We start from the raw sequence: 14,604 nt of genomic DNA, 5'->3' as shown, positions 1-14,604 counted from the left end.
TATTGACAAAGAATAAAATAAATCCAATAATTTAATTAATAAAAATTAAAAGAATAAATAAAAATTAACTGAAATACAAAATTAAATCCCAATAATTAAATGAAATAATACAAATGAAAAAAATTATAAAACAAATAAAAAATACAATAATGCAAAGAAGTAATGTAATAAAATGATGAATGAAAATGATCTTAATATCAGTGAAATAAGTGTTAGATTGCAATCCAAAAGTATATGCAGTTTACTAGGTCAATACAATATTTATTATTATTTATAACAATAATATTATTGTATGCATTTAATCACGCTCCTATAACTATAGTGGAACTTGCAATGACAATGAATGTAATTCCAGAAAAAAACATTATAGACAATGTAATACAGTGAAAGTTGAAAAAGTTTAATCAATAATGTGTTTGACATATTTGACACTGAACCTTACAATAAAGAAGCTGAAATGAAAAAAGTACTGTCTAAAAGGGGACACGGCAATCAAAAATGAACCTTTTCATTATTATTCCAAATGATTTACCTTGGTCATTACAAAAGAAATCTCTCATCCACCTGACTTTTGAAGGCCAGGTTCTTCTTCCCGAGCCAAAGGCGGATCCTTTTAAAAATCTGTTTGGGAAGTTCATTCATTTCAAAGTTTATCTCAGGAAAAGTTGATGCCGTACACGTACAGAAATACTAACCACTTGCTCCAGGTACGTCAGCACGGCCGCTAGTACGAAATCCTGACAAGCCAGATCGATGATGCAGAAGAATAAGGTGTCGAAAATCAGCAGGGTGCCCTCATGTCCGTAGAAGAGCACGTTGCTGAACGTGTAGGCCTCGTCTGGGATGACGAAGGAGCTTTAGGAGAATGCATCAAGGAAGAGAAAAGCAGAAGACGGCACAGATAAGATACCGTTGTAAAAGATGCTCTTGTCATTCGGTTCCAGGAACTCCATGCCCATGATCCTCTCCAATGTTAGCTTGTCCCTCACGTAGTAGTCCATGTCAGGGTGAGCCTGCATGAAGGGCCAAATAAGCCTGGAAATGCACCACCAACAACGATATCGGCGTCAGACTAACATGATCGATGACGGACGCCAGGAAGTGGTTCATGGTGTGGTACGCCCGGATGTTTTGCTCGGGCTGGTTGGCTAAGACCGGGTCCATCAGTCGTGATGGTCTGTATCTCTGGAAGAACGCAGTCAAGCATTTCAAATGCAAACAATGTAAACAACGAGAAAAAAAAAAAGAAAATACATTTTTAAAACCTGCCAGTGGTGTCCAAAGTGTGGCTCTGTGGCCCACAGCTTACATAAATATAATATATAAATAGATATATAGATAGATATATAAATATAGCCAACGGTGTTGAAAGTGTTGTCTTTACAATATAACAAAAATGTTTTTTTGCCTTTTGGACATCCCAGTACTAAGCTAACATCAGTTATGTTAAACTGGACTTGGTGGATCCATCCAAATATCGATAGTATCGATACCAATGGTAGTGCTGTATCCGTATCGGATGGATACTAGTGTCATGAGAGCGATATTTTATTTTATGTTTAGTTGTTCATATTGTTATATTTTTGTCTATTTGTTTGTTTGTGTTTAAAATACTTGTTCTGAATGGATTTGAATGAAATTTTCAGGAATTGTCGAAAATTGGATATGGAAGAACTGATTAAGTTTTGGAGGTGATCTGGATCACCGTCTGGATCCAGGAATTTTTTCAAGGAGACTTTAACATTGAGAGATAGGAACATTTTTGGCATTTGTGCATATAACGCCACAAAAAAATGGTCTGCGCTCCTCCATTGCTTCTCCAGTCGATATTGTTATATGTACGGTTATGTGGTGAGACAAGTAGACACCGTAGTGAAGGACTCCTGGATCCTGTCATAATGGGAACGCAGCTGGGTGGAAAGGGCCACCTGGAAGGTCTGGATGTCCGTGTTGGGAAGAAGACCTCGTCGGCCACACCTTGACTCCTTGATGCAGAAATACAGAAAATGACACCCTGGTGAGTAGAGAACCTGCTTACGTATTGGCTCCCCACATTTAAGAATATATAAAATAATAAGAAAAAAAAAACGCATAAAATAAATAATTTAACTTTAAAAAGGTAAAAATAAAATAAAACCAAAAATACATAAAATAAAACAAAACACAAAAAAACTAAATATATGTATACATAAATATTTTAATAAGACAGGAGTAGATTATAAGACAAAAAGAATGAATACAAAAATCAAAATAATAAAATATAAACTACATAAATAAAAACCAAACAAGACAAAAATCGAAAGAAAAATAATTAACTATAAAAATAACAAAACAAAACCCCAAACTTGAAAAGTTCTGAATGGATTGACATTGACATCTGAATGGACATTTTGGGGGTGAGCCGGATCCCCGTGTGGATCCTGGAATTCTTTACCATTCCAAAATAGGACAATTTTCAGCATTTGTAAATACACTGTACAACGCCACAATGAATGATCTGTACAAAAAATAGCGAACAAGGTTCTACAACCGTGATCCATGTAGGACTATTATTTTGGTGTCAATCATATTATTTTTAGAATGTGTGGCAGCCGGCCAATAAACTGTCGCACGCTGTAAACGGCCCACACCCGTCGTAGATGTGCAAAGAATTGCGTCAATGTCAACGGCCATGATGTCAACACATACCGCTTCTCTCCTCAGGTTGTTATTCATCTCCTCCATGTTGATGTCAGCGTGGCCGTGCACTGAGCGTCCGTGGATGTAGTAGCCAAAACAGCGGTGAGGTAAGAGCAGCACTGAAATCTGCCCAAAACAAAAGACATTTTTACATTGTGGGGTGGAAGTGGTGGTGGGGGTGGGTAGTTGGATGCCGAGATTTGCTGTTTCGTAACTCACATTACTGATGGAGCAGAGATCCACAAACTGGCGGATTTTGTCGTCCACGCAAATCTCATAGAAGACCGACACAATGACCTGTGTGGATGCAGGATCACATGTTGCATGGCACTTTTTACAGGAAGTAACGTAAAGCGAGAAATACGTCACCTGGAGAAACCCGATGCCGAGCCAAAGTGGTGCCGCAAGGCCGTAACGCAGGATGCGGCTGTGTGAAAGTGTGGAAACCTGGGGGGGCTGCTGGGTCAGAGGCAGGGGGTCCTTGATTGTGAACTTTGAGAACCCCAACACCTGAAAGGTATTATGAGGTGGTATAAACGGGCAAAGCAGACAGCTGACATAATACAGGAAAGAGAATTAAGAAGTACTTCAAGGAAGAAGAGCACAGATATGATTTGAAAGGTCGGCCATATTTTGCGCATGGTCTGGATCTCGTTCCACTCGTTGGCCACAAAGTACGTCCTCCAGATGCTGACGGGGCAGGGATCACGTTTTTGCTGACCCTTGGCTAACAACGCAAATGCAGAATACAGTAAATAGACATGAAACAGGCACAGCTAAGAACCATTTCAATACCTGGCACGGCCTTGCTGGCTGTGGTGCGTGGTCTCTCCCAGTCAACAAAGAAGACGTCAACAGACAACTGCAAGGCCAGCTTGTGGAGGAACTGGACCGCCTGGAAGGACAGAAGACAATGATCCGCATACTGTCAGGATTTGATTGATGTGATATGGGTCAAATTGGTTTGATATGTTCAAAGGTCATAACCAGGTGATGTTAGATGAAATATTTAGACCTGGATATCACATACGTATACACTTTTGTCCAGGGGTCGGCAACCTGCTACTCTGGCTTCAGCCACCTTGTTGCATCTCTCTTTGTCGAACGATGTGATTGTGTTTTTTAACCACCTAAGTAGGAGAAATGTGCATTTTCACATATAGTTTAGTTCTGGGGTCGGCAACCCGCGGCTTCTGCTTCCTTGTTGCGGCTGTCTTCACCGAGCACAGTAGGTTTTTAGTCATTTTAGACATTAGTCCTGGGGTCGGCAACCCGCTACTCCTGCTTCAGCCTCCTTGTTGGGCTCTCTTCACCAAGCGTGGTGATTGTTTTTTTTTAACAACCAAAGTAGAAGACATGTGAATTTTCACATATAGTTTAGTCCTGGGGTCGGCAACCCGCTACTCCGGCTTCAGCCTCCTTGTTGGGCTCTCTGCAATGAGTGCGGTGATTGTTTTTTTTAACAACCAAAGTAGAAAAAATGTGCATTTTCATATATAGTTTAGTCCTGGGGTCGGCAACCCGCTACTCCGGCTTCATTGATGAGGTTGTTGAATTTTAGAATGTGTAGCAAAGCCTGATTTTTTTGGGTGATTATTATATGAATATACAACATATTCCTGTGTGGCTATGTTCCATGGACTCACCTTGAGAGCAAAGGCACAAATGATGTATGTCACCAAGTGCTCCTCTTCATGAGGCTGTGGAAAGCTCAACGTCACCCGCGTTTGAGCCTAAACACGCACGCAGGGGGAGAAATATATATGAAAAATGCAAGGATGGAGCCCAAGTCAACCGTGACGAAATCTGACCTTGCACAGCATGAGCCAGTAGAACGCCGTCCCCACAGAGACCATGAGGAACACGTTGGCCAGATCTCCAGCGTAAAACAAAAAAAACATCAACACGACCTTCAAGAGGGAGGACATGACACCAACATCAGGGTCCACTCAGGGGAAACGGACGTCTGGGATATCACGTGAGAGTCACCCTCAAGTCAATAACAGATGAGGCGATCCTCCTCCTCCAGCTGACCGTCTTGAGCACCGATAAGACCACCGCCAAACTAGCCAGCACACACTGAGCAGTCTGTGCACACATAAAAAAAACTCACCAAGAGGATATCAACCAGTCATCTTAGATCCAAGGCTAAAGTCATCACACAGCAACTTAACACCCAAAAGGTAGCTAAGAAATTAAAATAAACTATTTTGCCTTCTTCCCATAATGCATTTCTTCCCACCAGAGCAGTATACTCAATAAAATGAACTTTAAGTAGACTTTTTGCTAAGGGCAACCTTGCTAGGATGTACGTAAAGTTAGCATCGACAGTAATGTCCATTTATAATGATTTAGCATGGCTTTCTGCATGTAAAACTGTAATAACTCCTTATAAATGTATTTTGGTTCTTATTTTTGGGTGCCTGGAACATCCTAACTGGATGTACATTACCCTCGCCACTTTTCTGTTGGGACACTGCACCCTTTTTAGGAAAGAGATATGCTCAGCTGAAGCTAATTTTATGTATTCTTTGCCTAAATTAAGCTTTTCAAGCATAACAGTGACTACATGAACAAAAATACATAAACTGTTTCAAGCATTAAAGGATGTTGATTAACTCGGCATCACTGATTGCTGTCATAATAATTATTGCAGATTTGAATGATTACACAACAGACAATAAGAATACTAATCATCATTATCATAATCACCGTAATAGCACTGTTGTGGCTGTACTCCAGCTACTTAAATGGCTCATTTTCTCTCATTATATTTACAATGTTGGGTAATATGAGTGTAAAGGTGACTGTAGGGCTGTTATTCTCTGTCTCGGGGGGCTCTAATAATTGCAAACAGGTTTTCTATGCTCTTAACTATTGAAATATTTCATTTTTGAATAAGGAAACGGACAATGCAGTCAAAGTCAAGCCAGTAAGCGGTAGTACTTTTGTCGTACGGTTTCTACTCACGTTCACGACGTGGACCTTGTACGTCACTGCGGCCGGCTGCAAACATCGAGACAAACATTAATTAAAAATGGCGTTTTGGGGGGATGCAGTTTTAATTAAATTTTCCATGATTATATTCAAACAAAATTCTATATAGATAAAATAAATGTGTGTTTACTTACGTCAACCATCATGAATCAAGGTCTGCAATAGTAAACAACAGATGCCAACGCCCCCACAAAAGGCAAAAGGATCATGGGATTCAAAAGGCACGCGTAATAAAGTCACAATACATCATATAGGTGATGCTTTACATACATAAACACAATGACTGTCAACAGCTAGTGTTATTGTGGAGGCCCTAGCGCTTGGTCCTTATTAGTAACCAGTGTAACATCACCTATCTCAGCAAAAAGCAGCTTTTAATCGCAGTGTACACAACCAAAACTATGGTGAGTTTTCCTACACGGCCCTGTGTAGAAAAAGTGACTCTCACCCCTTTTAAACCTCATCTCAGCTGAAATTAGATTAGAAAATGTTATAAAGCCATGTGTAAAACTTTAGGACCCTAGCAAACCAAAATGAGAGCCATTATTTGCAAATACTGAAAGCATGGAACAATGGTGAACATTCCCAGGAGAGGCCGGTCAAGCCAAATTACGACTACTCATCCAAGAGGTCATAAAAGACCCCACAAAGAAAGAAAAATGATGATCCCCAAGACCTTTGGGAAAATACTCACGAGACAAAATAACTTTTTGGAAGGTATGTGTCCCATTACATCGGGTGTAAAAGTAAGGCCGCATTTGAGAAAAAAGAACATCATAGCAACAGTAAAATATGGTGGAGGTCGTATGATGGTCTGGGTCTGTTTTGCTGCTTCAGTACCGGGAAGCATGAATTCTGCTGTCTACCAAAACAGTGCATTTTCAAGGCATTGTTCATATTGAAGTCTTAAGTGTATTAAGCGTATTGACACCCAGCCACCCAATTAGCATAACAAGCATAGCTAGCATGAGGTTGTTGAAGTTGAAATGCCGAGCATGACAAGATAAGTACATGCATCTTTGGCGCATCAGATCTGGTTCCTCCCCAGGGGAGAATTTTTGTACGTCATCACCATGATTTGTGAATGAACAACGCTTTCTTCTGCAATGTAGTCCCCGCTGTATTGTTGCATTATATTGTAGCAATACTGTTTCCGCTTTTTCCCCCCCTGGATTTTACCCTTGCACATGAGTTTGTCACTTGTGTACAGTGTTTAATCCCTAGTTACCCAGGGGATGCAAGACCCTAACTCCCCTCGTGTTAAGGGAGCAGGCGCACCTCCCTGCCTGACTACTCCGTTCAAAGGGTTACGGCCACTCGCGTAGAGGAGAGGCCTCTTAGTCAGGGGCGAGAGAGACTCACCCAGGTATTAACAGCCGAGGCGTTGCAGAGGCGGCCCCGTGTGATATTGGAGCTCATAACGGCAGTTTTAATGACATTGTTTCATAACATGTTTATACTTATTCTTTCATACAGCCATGAGACATCCTGCTGGTATATTTAGACATCAACTTTGACCATAGGACATATTGTTCCAAAAATCATGTTACTGCATAATACTGATTGACACATTAATAAACACAAGCACAATACTGATTGACACATTATTGAAAGTGCACAGCGTGGCGATAGTAATGCAAGAGTCCCTGTTGTGGTGTAGAGCAAGTATGTGTGTGCGTGCTGTTCCCTATTAATGCACATATCTTAATATGAGGTATCAACTAACTTGTGTGTTATGTGGTTACTTAGTCTAAAAGCGATAGATATGTTGAGCATGTTAGACTGTTTTCTGTTGCCTGATCATTACAACTTCTTTATGTTGTTTGGACTATGTTATGCCTATTGTTATGCTGTTAATGTAAGCATCTTCCTCACCGGCCCATGGAAGGAGGTGTTTTCCAGGTCACTCGACAACAGTATGATTGAAAAGTAATAATACATAGTAGTAATAGTAAGACTTTGCAGGCTGATTTTCCTCTGCTCCCTTGAGTAGAGGCCAGTGTTGCGTTGCTCGCTGATGTAGACACTTCAGCTATGCTAACTTGCTTTTCCTGTTGTTGAACTCGCCGACGATGAGGTGGTGTGTTGTTGACAAACACCGGGACACACACATCCATGTCAGTGCGCCCCCCCCTTTGTGTGTCTGCTTATTCATTCAGGCTCCAGCAACTGTCTAGCAAATGTATATTTCACAGGTTTTATATGGGTTGGGTTACTTTAAAGCCTTTTGTAGAGCTTCAACGTTTGTATCCGATCACATCCTGCTGTCCCTTCAAGGATAGCGGGCACAGCAGGAGGCTGGCTGTAAACTGGGACAGTTGGGGACGGTACCTGAGGAGGTGATTATTTGATCATATGATCAAAGCACTCCCTTCACGGGACAGGGGGACATCAATCACCAAATGATTGACCTCTCAAAGAGGTCTAGCATGTCTAGCATGGGTGCGACAAACCATGACAAAACAATGGGTGTGTAGGCTAACCCCCATATATGAGGGAGCCATCAAGGGAGTGACAAGAATTTCTCCTTTCTGTTGTAATGACATTCATTTGCATGCTATGGAGTATAGGAGTTCCTGCCAAGAGTGTGTGTACTAGGGATGTCGGATAAATATCAGTATTGATATCAGCGTGATATCAATCATGAAAACCGATATTGAAAATGGTATATGTCATATCGTTTTTTGTCAGAAAGGCCAATATCGGACATCCCTAATATATATCATAATATAGTTAGCGTGGAACAAAACTCAGCAAGCATCTCATCACCATAGATTGTGTGTTTACTTGCGTCAGTGAATTCTGTTCATCCATCTGTTTTCCATGCCGCTTATCCTCATCAGGGTCGCAGGGGTATGCTGGAGCCTATCCCGGCTGACTTTGGGCGAGAGGCGGCGTACACCCTGGACTGGTCGCCGTTGATGGAAGCAGTAGATCACTGGACAATTTTGCCCCAAATTTTCATTGCTACAGAATTCTCAACAAACAATGGTATCAGCTTCTGGTTAGGGAAGATGTGAAAATGTATCATTTATGGATGTAGCAGAAATATGAGTGGTTAAAAAAATCTCCATATTGATTTTTATCAAAGGAGTGTATCGTTAGCATGCTAATATATAACTAAATTTATCCATTCAATATTTTTTATATGATAAAAAGTTCCTTGTTGATACAAAGTCAAAGATAATTACCATGAGGTGTATTAAAATACTGTTTCAGAAGCATCCCCTGATGTGGCTTCCTCTTTTCTTGCTGGAAACTGGAAACAACAGTTTGTGTTGGGCTAACTGTTATCTGCTAACACATCTACATGTCTCAACTTGCTAGCTCACGCTTAAGGCGGGAAACTTTTATTGTCTCCTCTCTTCCTGGTTCCTCCGGAAATGTCCGCCCATTTAGAATCGTTCTGATACGGTCCTCGTATTTGCGGGCCCAAAACAAAAATAAACAATTAAATTTGAATGAAATGTCGTCTGCTGATAGTTAAAGTAAATTAATACCACATATACATTTTATCTTGTCCTATAGATCCGGTCTATGAATTTGAAAGACTTGTAAAGTTAATTTTCCAAGCAGTAATTTAGCTTAATGTGGTCCAACACTCAAAATAAATCCGATACTAAATTGAAGATGAAGTAATCCACCTACCGAACATGTAGAAGAATTAAAGTACACAGGATATCGGTATTTTTAAAATAACTTATGTACGGGCTGGAGAGTGAGTCAAAGAAATAAAGACTTCTTTAAAAAAAATCTTTAAAGATGGAAAAGCAAACTGTTATAATTGGTCCTCCCGTCCACTGAGTGGCGTTATTGTGTTGTGTGGAACACTTGCATCGCCCGAGGGAAAGCGAGTGCAACTGAGGGTATAAATAGCTTGATACGTACTTGTTGTGGGTACTTTCCGGACCAGACAGAAGGCGAGCGCGTCGCCTCGGCGCTCGGCTACCTCGTCGGGTAACGGCTCGTAGTTAGGAGCGGCATTATCAGCCTGTCTTTCAGAAAGTACCCGCCTGTGTCAAAAATGAGAAGCAGCGTCGTCAGATTAAAGGGACTGGATAAAAAAGCGGGCGCGGAGGACATCCGACACTTTTTTCAACGCTTCCACATCCCGAGCGGTGGCGTCTACATCCTGGGAGGAACCCAGCGTGAGGCGTTTATTGCCTTCGCCTCCGAGAAGGAGGCTGGACGAGCCACCCGCTACACTGGGCGTCCTCTTAAAGGCTCCAAGGTGGAAATACGACGGAGTGATATTTCAGAACTGGAACACAAGCTAAAGTACGTTTTGAAGAGGAGGAATCATTCAGCCAGTAAGTCAAGTTCAAAGCCTACAAAGACACCTGAAGGGACTCTGGCGCCCTCTAGCGTTCATCCACAGCACTTGTGTGATGGACTCTCTGATCCAAGGACTGTTTTAACCCTTTCCCTCGCGAATTCATATTCTGTTAGTGGATTTCAGACTTCGGACAAGTCTCAAGATTCCTTAAGCTCACCACCTTTTGTTACTGGTGATTGTCCACAGCCACAGAGTCCCGGAATATCTCCACCTTTATTTCCCAAACCAGGAAGTCCAAAATCTGTTCCATGTTTTGTCCCGAGTGGGTGTCCAAAGAGTCTTAACGATCCATACACTTGTGGGACCATTGCCGGTGGATCTCCTCCACAGGTGTGCAACAAGCTACATGATCCCCGGTGTCCAAAGGCTCCTGAAGATCCACGCACTGGTAGAACCATTCCACATTGTGTTGCTGGTGGATCTCCTCCGCAGGTGTGCAACAAGCTCCACAATCCCAGGTGTCCAAAGGCTCCTGAAGATCCACGCACTGGTAGAACCATTCCACATTGTGTTGCTGGTGGATCTCCTCCGCAGGTGTGCAACAAGCTCCACAATCCCAGGTTTCCAAAGGCTCCTGAAGATCCACGCACTGGTAGAACCATTCCACATTGTGTTGCCGGTGGATCTCCTCCGCAGGTGTGCAACAAGTTCCACGATCCCAGGTTTCCAAAGGCTCCTGAAGATCCACGCACCGGTGGGTCTCCTCCGCAGGTGTGCAACAAGCTCCACGATCCCAGGTGTCCAAAGTCTCCTGACGAGCCAGACCATCCCAGAACCAATCCACCTGTCGTTTGCAGTCAGCATCCATCTTCAGAGTCTTTACACGATGCGTTTTTTCTCGGCGTTTTCACCGCTTTGGAACAGCTGCAGCATCGCTATGGAAATGAGCACCAGGACATTTTGCCAGGACTTGATTGGCAGGATCCTAACATGGGTAAACCACCAGAGCGTAGGCACCAGACAGCGCCGCCACCGCCAGGTTACGTGAGGCTGTCGGGACCGCCACCCTCCACCACGAAGAAGGACATTTGTACTTTCTTTGAAGGGCTGAAGGTGCAGGAAGTGGTGGCTAATGTCAAGTTGCAAAACAGACGCGTGTGCTTGGTCAAGTTTAGGGATGTCGACGATGCTTTGGCTGCTTTAGGGTTCAACCATCGCTCCATGGGGGCCGTTTGCGTGGAGGTGCGCACCGCCACGGCGCTAATGTGGAGCGAAGCGTTACAAGAATGTGAAAATGCAGCAGTGAGACGAGCCAAACTCAAACACGGCTCTCTCGCGGATGCAGCCAACCACAAACGGAAGCGCCATTTTGAATCAGAGAACAAGCTGCCGGCGTCGTTGAAATGCAACGCCCCCAAAAAGCCCCGAATTAAGACTCCCCCGGCAATTAAAGAGTACATCGTCATGGTGTGCAATATATCTGTTAGGACAACAAAGACAGAATTAAGAGATCTGCTCGGATATCCTCACATGGCAAACTCCAAAATCCAACACTTGCTGGACAAGAACCTCAGCAGGACGGACACGGCGTTTCTCATTTTTAACCAAAAGGACGACTTTGAACGCGCGCTAAAATACGACGGCTTCTGCATGGCCTCCAACGCTATTAATGTGTCAGCAGTTACCAGAGAGAAGATGAATCAGATGATGGCACTAAACGCCAAATTGAGTCCAGAGTACGGCGTGGTGGACCCCCCGGAATCAGAAGACGACTCAAGAGGGAAGAGGGCGAGGAACCCGGAAACGTGCCTGCTGGCTGAAAACCTGCATGCGAATACAAAAGAAAGACGGCACACAAAGCACTTTTAATGAACAGTGAATGCTGCTGCACGGCCGCGGTGCATTTTTACGTCCCACAAACCTGCCATGATGGCCCCACAGGAAGTAGTCAGGACTTTGGAGGAAAACTGTAAATTGCATAATTGCAAAACAGAAATTGGATTAGTGCATTAGTTCGACATTCTTTGCGTGTGGCCATGCACGAAATCTCACCTTTGGTTAGTAAGTTTCCTAAGTTTGCCTGAAACAGGCCCCTTTTGGACCAGGTTCCACTTCAGTACCAATTGTAGGATTTTTCCAGATCTTCCAAACCCTTGAGGACACCTTTTTTTCTATTGAGCAATCAGAGTGAACTTGACAACGCTTGAATATAATTGTTTATTTCCAATGAACATGTTCCTTCCATCAGATGAAGTGACTGAAAATTCTTTAAAATTCAAAGACTGAAGAAAGGTTTTGTTTTAATAAACTAAAAGTCCAAAAATAAAAAAAAAGCAATATATACAAAAAAAGAGCGACTCCTGAATGTTCACCACGGGAAGAATCTTCATGTTTAGAACCTGAGGGGACCGTCGGAATAACGAGATGGACCTGCATGCACAGTAACAGCATTGAAAGACTTAGTTAAATTAAAACAGGAAGAAAAAGAAATGGCCGAGTTCTTACTCCCTCTGCATTTGAATTGGTGTCATGGCCGAAAGGATGATCCTTACCTTTGGTTAAAGGAAGTGAAAATCTGTCGTTTCTTGGCAAGCTGGACGACATTGACGAGAACCCCGAGTTCATTGACAAGCTGCTCATACTAGGACCCTGTGGAGAATGGAGATCAAAGTCAATCATTCATACTACATGTGGCTAAAAAACTACAGTTCTGTGATGCTTGGATGCTTGGAGTGCAGTACAGGGTCTGTATGTACTTGCAAGGATTCCTCGTATCGAGTACCTCCATTACAATCTCTTGCGTCACCCACGGAGACGCTGGAAGGTGGACGAGGCTAGCCGCTATCAAAAGCGACAAGGTAACGAAATACGGAAACAGGAAGTTGGACGCTGTCGTAACACGGCAACAATGAAGTCCTAGCCTGCAAGTCAACCACGGCTGCAGCGGGACGCTCTGACCCGCCATTTGTTTTTCGTCAAGGACACCTTTGTTTGTTTCTCCTATCTGGGATCACGGCGGACGTCTCCCATGGCAACGGCTGTTTTATCGCAACGACACCCTGGGAACTGAGCTCCGAGATTTGTCTTACTGTATTATTATGCTGTATATGTACGACACAGTCAATAAATGGCCTTCCCATTCGTGTTATTCCAGCCTGTCTACCGGGGTCTCTTCATTTTAAATACTACTACTATTTTAGTAGTAGTATTACTACTACTACTATTTTTAAATACTACTAAATTTTAAATGCTACTGCTGTGACTCTTCTACAAAGCTATCATTATTTACACTTTTCATCTCATTATTATGACTTTCTATCTCATCTCATGATTTTGAATATCTCAAAAGTTTGACTTTTTATCTTATTTTGACTTTTCCTCTCATTATTATGACTTTATCTCATCTCATAATTTCGACTCAAAATTTTGACTTTTTAATCTCATTATGACTTTCTATCTCATAATTTCGACTTCATTATTTCAACTTTTTATCTCATTATGACTCATCTCATAATTTCGATTCAAAATTTCGACTTATGTCATTATTTCGACTTTTTATCTCATTATTAGGACTTTCTATCTCATCTCATAATTTCGACTCAAAATTTCGACTTTTTATCTCATGACTTTATCTCATCTCAATTTTGACTCTCAAAATTTCGACTTTTTATTTTGTAATTTTGAATTTTTATCTCATGATTTTCTATCTCATAATTTTAACTTTATCTCATTTCAACTTCTCCTTATTTTGACTCTCATTATTTCGACTTGTCATTGGGATATTTTTTTTTTCAGTGGCGGAAACGGGCTTCCATAGAGAAGGGAATCTTGTCATTATAAGGGGGTGCAATGAGGAAGTTCTCCCTGTGATCCAAGTCACTTAGACGGACTGGCACCAGGAATGTCTACTATACCGTATTCCTACAAAGGGTGTTATTCCATGTTTACAGGACTCCAATAAAGTTTTTTTTAGAATGTCAATAACAGGCTTTCTCTATGCTCCTTTGGCGGAAAGTCACTTTTCACGGTCGGGCCTGGAACCAATCAATCGCTGTGATGGAAATATTTATAATTTAGCATTAGGTCAATTGATTAGAACAAATATAGTATTTCTGCTAATGTGCTAATTGATTTCCTAGCACAACAACATATGCCGTGTTGTGGCTCCAAAACAGGTTTCTCCAATGGCGTTTCCATGTCAACAGGTTCTGTTAGACCGGGATGCGTCCTTGCACCTGATAAAAGTGGGGGGGGGGGGACTTTCGGCAGACGCTCAACTGTTTCAAGCGCCTTCCCTTGTGCAGAATAAATACCCATAAAAGATGGATGCCAATTTAAAAAGTAGCAGGTGTACTAGTGCACTCTATAACTTGTAAGGGTCAAAATGTGTACTTAAAAGGCGTACATGTTGGCAGGTGAGATTGGTGTGAAAGGGATAAATTGCATAACAAAAAGGTCGTCGGCCGCTCACCGCAGATGATATGCTCTTCAGTCTGAACTCCATCAGCAGGTCCGTTAGTTTCTGCGTCACCTTCAGCACCAGCTGTGCATCCTTCTCATTCTCGATCTGGAAGGTGTCCTGAAAGCGCACAAACGTAACGTCACGGACGAGGCACGGCGGTCCCAGATGTGCTGCAGGAAAAGCCGCCTTA

General features: G+C 42.3%; 3 protein-coding genes across 13 annotated transcripts in view; 1 reads left to right on the top strand and 2 right to left on the bottom strand.

Moving 5' to 3' along the window:
- Nucleotides 1–366: 366 nt before the first annotated feature.
- On the bottom strand, nucleotides 367–12,148 carry LOC131137017 (meckelin-like). Of its 6 annotated transcripts, XM_058084479.1 has the most exons (19): nucleotides 12,005–12,148; nucleotides 11,874–11,919; nucleotides 9,009–11,776; nucleotides 8,868–8,935; nucleotides 8,464–8,643; nucleotides 5,650–5,685; nucleotides 4,669–4,767; nucleotides 4,491–4,589; nucleotides 4,326–4,412; nucleotides 3,475–3,574; nucleotides 3,267–3,406; nucleotides 3,049–3,189; nucleotides 2,899–2,976; nucleotides 2,689–2,805; nucleotides 1,869–1,985; nucleotides 1,078–1,185; nucleotides 911–1,013; nucleotides 696–838; nucleotides 368–621 (listed from the first exon to the last, which is right to left on the bottom strand). In XM_058084479.1, exons 5-19 carry the CDS (start codon nucleotides 8,488–8,490, stop codon nucleotides 541–543), a joined length of 1,476 nt encoding a protein of 491 aa, XP_057940462.1. In that variant the 5' UTR covers nucleotides 8,491–8,643; nucleotides 8,868–8,935; nucleotides 9,009–11,776; nucleotides 11,874–11,919; nucleotides 12,005–12,148; the 3' UTR covers nucleotides 368–540. The 6 variants fall into 6 exon arrangements, with proteins under 6 accessions (XP_057940465.1, XP_057940462.1, XP_057940461.1 ...); XM_058084478.1 differs by having other exon boundaries at nucleotides 8,464–8,653; nucleotides 8,868–11,776; XM_058084476.1 differs by having other exon boundaries at nucleotides 8,868–11,776.
- Nucleotides 9,511–13,105, top strand: rbm12ba (RNA binding motif protein 12Ba). Its single transcript, XM_058084470.1, has one exon. It carries the CDS (start codon nucleotides 9,701–9,703, stop codon nucleotides 11,819–11,821), a length of 2,121 nt encoding a protein of 706 aa, XP_057940453.1. The 5' UTR covers nucleotides 9,511–9,700; the 3' UTR covers nucleotides 11,822–13,105.
- Nucleotides 12,155–14,604, bottom strand: part of si:ch211-197h24.6 (uncharacterized) — a 10,573-nt gene continuing 8,123 nt past the window's right edge. For 5 of the 6 annotated variants that reach the window (XM_058084490.1, XM_058084491.1, XM_058084489.1 and 2 more), the window contains 2 exons: nucleotides 14,424–14,531; nucleotides 12,155–12,601 (listed from right to left, as the gene is read on the bottom strand). In XM_058084490.1, the coding sequence (XP_057940473.1) occupies nucleotides 12,416–12,601; nucleotides 14,424–14,531 (294 nt within the window). In that variant the 3' untranslated portion in view covers nucleotides 12,155–12,415. The remainder of the gene's footprint in view (nucleotides 12,602–14,423; nucleotides 14,532–14,604) is intronic. The other variant, XM_058084492.1, reaches the window with a different exon arrangement.

This window comes from Doryrhamphus excisus, chromosome 10 (assembly GCF_030265055.1).
Source record: "Doryrhamphus excisus isolate RoL2022-K1 chromosome 10, RoL_Dexc_1.0, whole genome shotgun sequence".
Taxonomy (NCBI): domain Eukaryota; kingdom Metazoa; phylum Chordata; class Actinopteri; order Syngnathiformes; family Syngnathidae; genus Doryrhamphus; species Doryrhamphus excisus.
Note: the sequence above shows the minus strand (reverse complement) of the source record. Positions and strands in the feature narration are given on the sequence as shown.

What these genes read in the sequence shown, in the direction of transcription:
- rbm12ba (XM_058084470.1), top strand. Translation starts at nt 9,701, where the DNA reads ATGAGAAGCAGCGTCGTCAGATTAAAGGGACTGGATAAAAAAGCGGGC.
- LOC131137017 (XM_058084478.1), bottom strand. Translation starts at nt 8,490, where the DNA reads ATGGATGAACAGAATTCACTGACGCAA. An exon ending in TCGGCATCGGGTTTCTCCAG is followed by an intron (nt 2,977 to 3,048) that starts GTGACGTATTTC and finishes GCATCCACACAG; the next exon opens with GTCATTGTGTCGGTCTTCTA. An exon ending in ATCTCTGCTCCATCAGTAAT is followed by an intron (nt 2,806 to 2,898) that starts GTGAGTTACGAA and finishes TGTTTTGGGCAG; the next exon opens with ATTTCAGTGCTGCTCTTACC.